This window comes from Colobus angolensis, unplaced genomic scaffold, assembly GCF_000951035.1.
Source record: "Colobus angolensis palliatus isolate OR3802 unplaced genomic scaffold, Cang.pa_1.0 Scaffold8, whole genome shotgun sequence".
In the NCBI taxonomy this organism is placed as follows: Eukaryota; Metazoa; Chordata; class Mammalia; order Primates; family Cercopithecidae; genus Colobus; species Colobus angolensis.
In genome coordinates, this window is record NW_012121820.1 from 14,815,885 (window position 1) to 14,827,654 (window position 11,770).

Consider the following 11,770-nt stretch of genomic DNA (forward strand, 5'->3'; position numbering starts at 1 on the left):
TCACCTGAGGTCAGGAGTTCAAGACCATCTTGGCCAACATGGTGAAAGCCAGTCTCTACTAATAATACCAAAATAATTAGCCAGGCATGGTGGTGCACACCTGTAATCCTAGCTACTCGGGAGGCTGAGGCAGGAGAATTGCTTGAACCCGGGAGTCAGAATTTGCAGTGAGCTGAGATCACACCATTGCTCTCCAGCCTGGGCGACAAGAGTGAAACTCTGTCTCCAAAAAAAATAAAAAATAAAAATAAGGCCAGGCCTTAATCCCAGCACTTTGGGAGGCCAGGGCGGGGGGATCACGAGGTCAGGAGATCGAGACCATCCTGGCTAACACGGTGAAACCCCATCTCTACTAAAAAAATACAAAAAAAAAAAAAAAACTAGCCGGGCAAGGTGGCAGGCGCTTGTAGTCCCAGCTACTCAGGAGGCTGAGGCAGGAGAATGGCATGAACCCGGGAGGCGGAGCTTGCAGTGAGCTGAGATCCGGCCACTGCACTCCAGCCTGGGTGACAGAGCCAGACTCCATCTCAAAAAAAAAAAAAAAAAACCTCTTTCCAAAATTCCTTGGCAAAGTATTCCTGACAGGCCATGTATCCATCCCTAAATCAATCACTAAGCCAGGGAATCTAATGTACTAATTGACTTAGGCCTTGGTCCCACGTTCCACATCCACGGTCAGGTTAGGTCAGCTTCAGCAGAACCACGTGGACTGAGAGTTGGAAACAGAACGGTTCCTCAGAGGGAAATCTGAGGGTGAGATTACCAGAGGATGAATGATTGAATGAATGAAGCAAAAATAATAGATGTCCATTGCAACCATCCATGTATCCACTTGCTACAACTGTTAGCTTCCTAAGAAAAACACTAACTGCCCTTTGGTTGCCACCATCAAGCTAGAGGAGAGGCAGCCATCCCCCAGACTGAAAAGTGGTGGTCCTTTGCAGAATTGCTTTACTAAATTGCATTATATCAGGATTTTCCCAAGAGTCTAAGGTGCAGTCTTCCACAACTTGTTGTAACATATGTAAACCTGTCTGGTTTGTTGCTTTGCACACAAATGATCACGTTCACACAGTTATTAGCATAAGCACAAGTGCTGATGCAGCTTCAAAGATTTGGGTACAAGTTGTGGAAAGATCCACTGGAAAGGATTCGGCAGCCAGAGGAGCCTCTGTCTCTTTGGCCTGAGGGACACACAATTCTGTGAAGATGGGTGAATTGGGGATGGCCTCCTTAGGTCTGCGAGGTGCTTTCTGTATAGGATGACTATATACTTTAATGTTCAAACTGGGACACTTTTGAGAATAAAAGGAGGTGTTAACCAGATGGGACTTGGGGATAAGAGGCACCAACTGGAACTCTGCCAGGCAAACTGGGACATACATCTAGGTGTGTGGGTAAACTTAGCCTAACAATGTTGATCTAAACATATTCAACATAAGGTATGTAGTCCATGCTCACAGAATACACCTGAATACATTCACCTCATTTATTGCTTCAGACAACTGCCCCTGCAGAGTTCAGGGTACGGGCATGCCTCAGAGTATCTGTCATTGTTTATTATCGGAATGTGATTACCAGAATGTCATTTTTATAAGTATCATTTTTAGAAAAAGATCCTTGAAAGAAATTCTCATCTTAGCACCCGAAACAATTTTGTTGTTTTAGAGATAGGGTCTCACTCTGTCACCCAGGCTGGAGGGCAGTGGTGCCATCACAGCTTACTACTGCCTCGTCCTTCCTGGCTCAAGCCATTCTCCCGCCTCAGCCCTCCAAATACCTAGGACTACAGGCACATGCCACCATGGGGAATAATTGTCCTTTCTGTATCTGGATTTACTTTAATCTTCAGGACACTGCGAATGGTGTGTCTGACCAGGTTTCTCTGTCTTCACTATTGGAAAGCTTAAACATGTGGCCTCATGAAGTAGGTGTGTATGTCATGGTGTGCTCTTCAAGCCTCACTCCAGACTCCACTTTGCATCCCTCACTCTTGGGTTTCCTTTATGTAACTTTTCATTTACACAACCTTGTACCCTAGCTTTTCTTGTCAGTCACTTTAAGTCCCGTAAGTAAACGACAGATACTCCCCAGCCCAACTGCCTACAGAGGTGGGGTGGCCGGCCAGCTCTTCAGTTGATTCCTTTAAGTTTAATAGGAGAATGTCAACCCTGCATGGATCAACCTCTAATTCAAACAAACCATCAGGGGGAAAAAAGTTAGACAACTGAATTTAAACACTGAATGTTTATTTGATAAGTTTTTATCAAAGTTGTTTAGGTGTGACAGTGGTAGAGTGGTTATGTTTTCTTTTTTGTTGTTTTTTGAAATGGAGTCTCGGTCTGTCACCCAGGCTGGAGTGCTCACCACCACCTCCACCTCCCAGGTTCACACCGTTCTCCTGCCTCAGCCTCCCGAGTAGCTGGGACTACAGGCACACACCACCATGCCCGGCTAATTTTTGTATTTTTAGTAAAGACGGGGTTCACTATGTTGGCCAGGCTGGTCTTGAACTGCTGACCTCGTGATCTGCCCTCCTCGGCCTCTCAAAGTGCTGGGATTACAGGCATGAGCTGCCACGCCTGGCCCTGGTTATGTTTTCTAAAACAGTTATCTTTTAGATATATATGCTGAAATATTTACAGCTAAGTCTGTGATGGCCAAATCTGACAGTAGACAGAGGAATATAATTTTCTCCCAGGGAGGGATAACAAATATTTTTGAACTACATAGGCTGCCATACTCACCCCCGCTCCCCTGAGAGTGGAACCAGTAATCAGCATTTTAAATGCAAGCACCCAAGGACCCCAAGACTGATGCAGGTGGTCCTCAGATCTCACTTTGAAAAACTCTGCCCTACAAATGATACTTTCTGGACTCGACTCCAGAAAAACTTTGCTTACTCTGAGAGACTGAGTCATTTTCTTGGGATTCCATGTATCTCTTGCTCTTATTTCTAATTGTTGGCCACACTCTCAGAGAATAAAGATTTTGAGTCCTGCTCCACAAAAAGAGCACTCTGTGGTCAGGTAAGTTTGTGGTAGGCCATATACCTGCCCTGCTCTGAGAAATTCACTGTGATCATTACTTCAGAGCTCTGAATAGTCCTGCATTAAAGAACCTTGTTTAAATTTATTTGGCCCAGTTTCTCACACTAAACACAGAACCTTTGTTATCTAATCCTATTAATAGTTCCCTAGAACATTGAGTTAAAATTTCAAACTGCATTAAAATACATTATCACAAGCTGGGTGCAGTAGCTCATGCCTGTAATCCCAGCACTTTGAGGGACTGAGGCAAGAGGATCACTTGAGCCCAGGAGTTTAAGAGCAGCCTAGGCACCATAGTGAGACCCCGCCTTTGAAAAAAAAAAAAACAAAAAAGTGAGCTGTGATTGTGCCACTGAGCTCCAGCCTGAGCAACAGAACAAGACTGTTTCAAAAACAAACAAAAAGAATTATTACAGATTAGGACTTTGTACTTACATTTGTTAATGAGGCTGTTTTAATTTTCCATTCATCATTGCAGTAACTGCCATTTCTCAAGGTACACTCTCTCCTGCCTCCATACTCCATGTAAAGAAATAGCTGGCTGCGGGGCTTTTTATCCTGGCTGAGAGGAACCTGCGGCCAGTGTGGCTGGCTGGTTTTGCCATTAGCGGGGGCCTTTCCTGAGGACAGCGTACGGAGTGTGGGGAATGAAGGCTGGCAGCACGCCGTGCATTAGAAGCTGTTTTGGTAGATCTCAGTGGCACACTTCACATTGAAGATGCAGCTGTGCCAGGCGCACAGGAAGCTCTTAAAAGGTTACGTGGTGCTTCTGTAATCATTAGGTTTGTGACCAATACGACCAGAGAGCAAGCAAGACCTGTTGGAAAGGTTGAGAAAATTGGAATTTGTTATCTCTGAAAATGAAATATTCACATCTCTGACTGCAGCCAGAAGTTTACTAGAGCAGAAACAAGTCAGACCCATGCTGCTAGCTGATGTTCGGGCACTACCTGATTTCAAAGGAATACAAACAAGTGATCCTAATGCTGTGGTCATAGGATTGGCACCAGAACATTTTCATTATCAAATTCTGAATCAAGCATTCCGGTTACTCCTGGATGGAGCACCTCTGATAGCAATCCACAAAGCCAGGTATTACAAGAGGAAAGATGGCTTAGCCCTGGGGCCTGGACCATTTGTGACTGCTTTAGAGTATGCCACAGATACCAAAGCCACAGTCGTGGGGAAACCAGAGAAGACGTTCTTTTTAGAAGCATTGCGAGGCACTGGCTGTGAACCTGAGGAGGCTGTCATGATAGGAGATGATTGCAGGGATGATGTTGGTGGGGCTCAGGATGTTGGCATGCTGGGCATCTTAGTAAAGACTGGGAAATACCGAGCATCAGATGAAGAAAAAATTAAACCACCTCCTTATTTTACTTGTGAGAGTTTCCCTCATGCTGTGGACCACATTCTGCAGCACCTGTTGTGAAGCAATGTGTGCGTCTGAAGCAACTTGAAACGCAGCTTCTTATTGTCTGGAATGAATCCCTGACCAACTCGGTGCCAGCATCGGGTAGACACACACCAGTCAGTGCTGATCACTTTTTAACCCTCTTTCGTTGTGCGTTAATTAGAAAGAAAGGTATTGAATTGCGGCCAGCCAGTAAGCCTTGCTAATCTCTTTTATTTTGTAACTGAAGATGAGACCCAAAGAAAGGGAAGGCTGAGATTTTGTGCCATTCCTTTAAAAACATTCATCAGGTTAGGCAGGGCTGGGAGGGAGAAGCTACCACAGGGAAGAGTGTTGTTTGCTGTCTCCTCACTGGAAAATAGGGAGGGGGGATTTCAGACTGTGAAGAAAGTTGAATGGTGGTTTTTAAATTACAAAGTAATGTATTAAAAGGTGCATTAGGCTGTAGTTCTAATATTGAGTTCAACTGTGAAATCTATCAGAGGTGCCAGATGGAGAAGACAGAAAGTAACAAAGAGAATTGTCCTCTAGCCCAAGTGATACAGTGAATTTGCTTTAATAGATGTTGAAAACTAAGTTTTCTACTGTATTCCCAGCATGGGTGACTTTTTTTTCTCTTCATTAGCCAGAGATGACTAATTTAAATTTAGAACCAGATTTTAATTTAAAATAATACTTCCATTAATAACCTATCATTGCAGATACCTATTATACTGTGTAACAGTTGTTTTGGAAATTTTATGTAAAATTAAAACTATCAGTATTTTACAGATGTTTTAATTAGACATTGTTATTAACAGGAGCAGTGCAGAAACTAGAATCAAGCCTTGTAGCCGGGCGCGGTGGCTCAAGCCTGTAATCCCAGCACTTTGGGAGGCCGAGACGGGCGGATCACGAGGTCAGGAGATCGAGACCATCCTGGCTAACACGGTGAAACCCCGTCTCTACTAAAAACTACAAAAAACTAGCCGGGCGAGGTAGCGGCGCCTGTAGTCCCAGCTACCCGGGAGGCTGAGGCAGGAGAATGGCGCGAACCCGGGAGGCGGAGCTTGCAGTGAGCTGAGATCCGGCCACAGCACTCCAGCCTGGGTGACAGAGCGAGACTCCGTCTCAAAAAAAAAAAAAAAAAGCCTTGTAATGTCTTATAGACCATGCAATTTTGAAGTTAGTATCCACTAGAGTCCTATTAACTGTACATTTGCAAGATTTCATTATTTTTGCCTCTGACACTATGGGAAAAAATTTTTAGAAGCTATTGGGACAGATTCAAGCTTTTATGTACTTGATTACTACAGCTGTAAAATGAAATCTCGTCTTGTAGCATGGATTATTCTTCTCATGTTAAACCCACCAAAATGAAGGGGACTAAACAGGTAATGATTTTCGTAGTGCATTTGCATACTGTGACAATCCTGGGCCTTGCAATAGTTTTACAGGGCCCTTGGGCATTGAATTATTAGGATGTAATTGTACATCATTGTAGTGTTCATCTTATTGAAGCTCACTCTGATGTTAATGAGCTTCGGGTTTTGATGCTTGTTTAGAGATCAGCAGTCTTGGATGGGAGGGAACAAAGCTAAATAAAGAGTAGTTTGGTGAAAAACAAAAAAGAAGAAATAGTTGTATAATAGAGTACTGCACTTAGAATCTAGAAACCTGTGTTTAAATTATTGTGTCACCATTTACAAGCCATGCCATCCTGAATATGCTACTTAATCAGAGCCTCAGTTTCATCTGAAAATTGGAAATAACAGCTATCTAACCTGCATAGCTCTCTGCTACATTGCTGCAAAGATCAAAGATGACACATATGAAGTGACCTAAGTCTGCAAGACGATTTCAAGTAACAATATGTTTACTCCAGGCTTAGCTCAGAGTTGTTTCTAAGGAGACATGGATCAATTTCCTTACATTTGCTTTACAGCCACAGATTACAGCACTAACCCAGTAAATAACCTGACCATCCTAAGGGAGTTCTGGCACAGGCGTGAGTGTAGGGGCACTCATGATCCAAGTGCATCAGCAGTTTATGTGGCAGATGCCTTCCCCTGTTGTAGATCTTGTTTGCTGTAGCTAAGTCAGGAGAGGGAGGAAGCCATCATTTAACTCTCTTCCCTTTTGTCTGTCCATGAGAATAAGACAAAAACAGGATTCCACAGCCATACCAATCCTGATTAGCAGGGTGTAGAAACCAGTTACATTGCCTGCCACTGGACCAGGAAACCTGGATAATTGTCAGTGTCCTCTTTTGCCCCTACTCTAGGATATTAGATTGTAAATCACTGTCAATACACCCAGCTGATGAAATGAGGCCCATGGGGCCACCAGAGTTAATATTGGGAATGAATATAGGAACACACACTAAGGCCTCCTTTGGTAGACAGAGTACCAAAGTACCAAGGACCTACCAAAATAGCTCAGGATTCTTCTTTGGAAAGAGAAAAGGCAGAGCATGTGGAAAGGCCTGCTATTTCTGGCCAGTTTCCTCACTCAAACTATACAGTAACATCAATATTCATGATGCTAACGAAGGTTAAGTGGATCTATTTTCCCTTCTATAGTTTGGATCATCTACTTCCTCACCCTGACACTATTTTAAAAACCTTCAGATATAGATACCTATGTACCTATGTCTATGAGATGCATTTATTTGTGACATATTCCCCGATTTAAAGATAAAAGTGTCAGAGAAGGGGGAAAAAAGTACAGAAACACAAATTTATATTTATTTAATGCTAAGAACACAGATACTCTAAAGAGATAAACAAAAAGTAGTTTTATTTTTTCTAAATAGGATTTTGATCACAAAAATGCTGGTAATTCAAACCTTTAAAGCAGAAGAGCATACAACCTAAGAAAAATGCAAAACATATTTCATCTCTCACCTGAGTTAGACTTAGAACACCTAAGCATTCTTCTTAAGAGATTAATACAGTCACGTGTTGCCCAATGATAGGGATACATTCTGTGAAATGTGTTGTTAGGTGACTTCATCCTTGTGCAAACAGCACAGAGTGTACTTACAGAACCCTAGATGGTATAACTTACTAAACACCTAGACTGTATGGTATAGCCAGTTGCTCCTGGGCTACAAACGTGTACGTCATGTTACTGCACTGAATACTGTAGGCAACTGTAACATCATGGTATTTGTATCTAAACATAGAAGAGGTATAGTAAAAATACGGTATTATAATCTTATGGGACTGCCATCATATACGTGGTCTGTCATTGACTGAAACATCATTATGTAGTGCATGACTATTAAAATTGTGCAAAAAAAAAAAAAAAAACCTGTATCCATAGTGTTTAAACCATAAAACCAATAAACCAATACCTGGTACATACATGACAAAAACAAAACAAAGCATGTGAAATAATAGGCAGCCTATAGAATTCAAAGACAACAAAGGTGACAAAGTCAGGTAAAAGAAAAGGTAAAAGAAAGGCAATTAGGGATCATAAGATAGTTTTTAAAGCAGGAAGCTGATGATGTCCACTGTAAGCCTGGAAGAAACCAGGAGTCTGAACACAGAGCAGTTACTGATAGGAAGGATAAAGTGCTACATCTCTAATAGCAAGCAAATTAACTCTGCTGAAATTGCCAGAATGAAGGCCAAGGTGGTTTTCAGTAAAGAGTGTTCTCCTTGACAGCATAGCCAGCATGTGGTTGAGCCGGGACCTGATACCAGTGAAGTGGAATTGCCGCTCTTTGTTCAAGTTTCTTAGTGAGTCACTCAAGTACAGTTCCATGTGGGGGGTGCCCAGGTACTTGGGATAGCCAGGATTGTGGAAGTCAGTGGCTCTGATGGAAGCGGGAGAGCCAGTGGAGCTTGCCACAGAGCCTTGGGAAGACACAGAGGAGGAAGACTTCAAACTGGAAGATCTTGATACAGACATTTTTGAGACTGGTGACCCTTCCGTAGATTGAGTTCCTTGAGGAAAGAGAATGTTCTCATCCATGTCAGTCTGAGTGGTGGTCGACCTGGACCAAACCATGGTTTGAGAGCTTGCTATCCTGGTGGTGACTGCAGTCTGCGTCCCAACACATGCTGTGGTGATGCTGGTTTGTGTTCCCGCCTCACTCACACTCAGCCTTGGCATCTCCTCTCCTAGCTCTGTTTGAGTGGCAGCGTCAATGGCCTTTCTGCTCTGGAGCTCGTCCCTGTGGCTGTTGAAGTAGTCTTCCTCACTAACAGTGGAGGACTCACAGCCATGGGGCTTGCGCTCTGCCTTGCCCTCTGCGGGGATCTCTGGGTCCAGGTCCGCCTTCCTGGGAGTACTTGAGAGCCTAGCCAGCCGCATCCGCAGCAGGTTGCCCAGGGTGAGCTCCTTAGACTGTGGTTTTCGGTCGGTGAGGTGATCAAACTTGTTGCTGCTCTGGAAGTGAGACAGGAGTTTGGGGCTGATGGGCTTGGACTGGGCATACAGGATTCGGAACTCCAGATCAAAGTGTTCAACCACTTGGCCAGACAGAATAACCAAGTTACTGCTGTTTAATTTGCCATCTGTCCATGTAAAACTTAAGGATTAAAAAGAAACAAACAGCAGCTGGTAAGGATGAGCAATTTTGGTTTACTCACTGTCCATCTGAATAATATAGCACAGGTATCTCACCACATAAGGGTCACAACTTTGGTGATACAATACCTAACATTTGCATGCATTTAACTAGCCTTAACATATATATAACACATATGTGTATTACCATAAAAGTAAAAAGGCCAGCTGTTTAACAAGCACACTAAATGCTCAGCCTCAGAGGGATTTTTTTTTTTTTTTTTTGAGATGGGGTCTTGCTATATTGCTCAGACTGGTCTTGAACTCCTAAGCTCAAGCAGTCCTCCCACCTCAGCCTTCCAAAGTGCTAGGATTACAGGCATGAGCCACCTCACCTGGTCCTTGCCTCAGAGTTTTTAAAAACTAGAAAGGGGGCCAGGCGAGATGGCTCATCATTGTAATCCCAGCACTTTGAGAGGCCAAAGTGGGCAGATCCCTTGAAGTCAGGAATTCGACACCAACCTGGTCAACATGGGGAAACCCTGTCTCCAGTAAAAACACACAAAAAATTAGCCAGGCGTGGTAGTCATGCCTGTAATTTTAGCTACTCAGGAGGCTGAGGTGGGAGAACTGCTTGAACCCAGGAGGCAGAGGTTGCAGTGAGCCGAGGTCATGCCACTGCACACTCTATGACAGAGTGAGGCTCCGTGTCAAAAAATAAATAAATTAATTAATTAAAAATAAAAAGTAGGGCTTGTAAGTATTTAGGCCAGCATCCCCATTTTAAAGGTAAGAAAACTACGCCAGCACCCCCATTTTAAAGGTAAGGAAACCAGATAAAGGGATTATCCCAGTGGGGAGCTACTAATGGACCCCAGATCAGGCCCCAGGCCCTGTGAATTGCTAATGCCCTGCTCCTTGCTACTGTTTGAGTGGTAACATGCCTTCCTGCCCTCAAGCTTGCCCTTGTGGCTGCTGAAGCAGTCTTCCTCACTAACAGTGGAGGACCCACAGTCATGGGGCTATGCGGCCATTTTCACAAAACACCATGGCTCAAAACATGTTAGAGCTGATTAGTGGCCATGTGCCCTTGCCTGTCCAGTGTCCCTTCCCCGCCTCCCTTGTCTGCTAGCAGAACTCACACCCACCTGTACCCCAGAAAGCTTTCATTATCATACTGTCTCCAACCACAATAGGGGCAGGCATATGGTCCAGACTGGCCAGAGTATCCTATTCCCTTGGATGCAGGGATTCATTCAGGTTGGGCATGTAATCCCACCCGAGCCAAGTAATTTTTTAGAGATTTCTTTTTTCTTTGTCAAATGGATTCTGACAGAAGGGATTGATAGCAATTCTGAGTGAAAGAGTTTCACCCTTTGGGAGACAGCTGCTAAAGACCATGTAAGAAAGCCAGGATCTGGCTGGGTGCGGTGGCTCACGCCTGTAATCCTAGCACTTTGGGAGGCCGAGGCAGGCGGATCACGAGGTCAGGAGATCGAGACCATCCTGGCTAACACGGTGAAACCCAGTCTCTACTAAAAATACAAAAAAAAACTAGCCGGGCATGGTGGCGGGCACCTGTAGTCCCAGCTACTCAGGAGGCTGAGGTAGGAGAATGGCGTGAACCCGGGAGGCGGAGCTGGCAGTGAGCTGAGATCGTGCAACTACACTCCAGCCTGGGCAACAAAGCAAGACTCTGTCTCAAAAAAAAAAAAAAAGCCAGGATTGTTGACTTCAAAGGGAGAGCCTGCCTAAGAACAAAAATCAACTCGAAAACATTAGAACCAGGAGACAGTGTTCTGATCAGTGTATGGGTCCTAGGTCAAGGTGAACTGAAAACCAACTGTAACTTCCTATGCTTCCTTCCAAGTTCTTCAAGTCAGTACGTTTGAGAGTTAGCTGACACTCGCCATCACCCCACTAATGGTGGTATTTGTACCAGAAATAGGTTTCAAATAGAGATCATAAAACACAGTCAACTCTGTCTCCTGTAACCAAAAATCTAGCTAATGCAAAGTCCCCCTGAAAACTGCCTTTAAAGCCTGAGAAGGAAGATTCTTTTGAAAGCCTTCAATGAGGCCAGGCGCAGTGGCTCACACCTGGAACCCCAGCACTGTGGGAGGCCAAGGCCAGGGGATCACTTGAGGTCGGGAGTCTGAGACCATCCTGGCCAACACGGTGAAACACTATCTCTACTAAAAATACAAAAAGTAGCCAGTCATGGTGGCATGGCTGTAGTCCCAGCTACTCGGGAGGCTGAGGCACAGGAATCACTGGAACCTGAGAGGGAGAGGTTGCAGTGAGCTAAGATGGTGCCACTGCACTCTAGCCTGAGCAACAGAGCAAGACTCCATCTCAAAAAAAAAAAAAAAAAAAAAAAAAAAAGAAAGCCTTCGATGAGATAATGTAAATAAAACACCTATCCAACACCAAGATTATAAAACATCCTCAACAAATGGAAGCTATCATCGTCATCAATTTCATTTGAAGAGGGTAGTTTTTATATTTTAGAACAGCCAAAAACCATTTGTAGTTAAGTTTGGTTAATATAGATAAATCCTACTTGGGTTAAAAAAAATTTTTTTTTTTAATAAACTTCTCACAAAAGGAAATTCCAAGAAAAAGAGTTCGTATTTGTTTTTTCCAACAGCCTCTTTGGTGAAGAAAGTTCAAATTTTATTCTGAGCAATGAGAGTATTGTTTAAAAAGGTGTCAAAATTTTCTTGATCTTACTGCTTCATCTTCCACAAGTCTTCACATTTCTACCTTTACCCAGGGCTGACACATAATTATCACTCAGGGTTGT

General features: G+C 43.7%; 1 protein-coding gene and 1 pseudogene across 2 annotated transcripts in view; one reads left to right on the plus strand and one right to left on the minus strand.

Moving 5' to 3' along the window:
* Positions 1-3,596: 3,596 nt before the first annotated feature.
* On the plus strand, positions 3,597-4,788 carry LOC105502497 (annotated as a pseudogene). Its single transcript, XR_001000350.1, has one exon. The product of XR_001000350.1 is annotated as a haloacid dehalogenase-like hydrolase domain-containing protein 2 pseudogene (transcript).
* Positions 4,789-7,556: 2,768 nt separating this feature from the next.
* FAM83D (family with sequence similarity 83, member D) overlaps positions 7,557-11,770 on the minus strand; it is a 25,929-nt gene continuing 21,715 nt past the window's right edge. Inside the window, exon 6 of the mRNA XM_011929206.1 lies at positions 7,557-8,986. Within this exon, the coding sequence (XP_011784596.1) occupies positions 8,005-8,986 (982 nt within the window). The 3' untranslated portion in view covers positions 7,557-8,004. The remainder of the gene's footprint in view (positions 8,987-11,770) is intronic.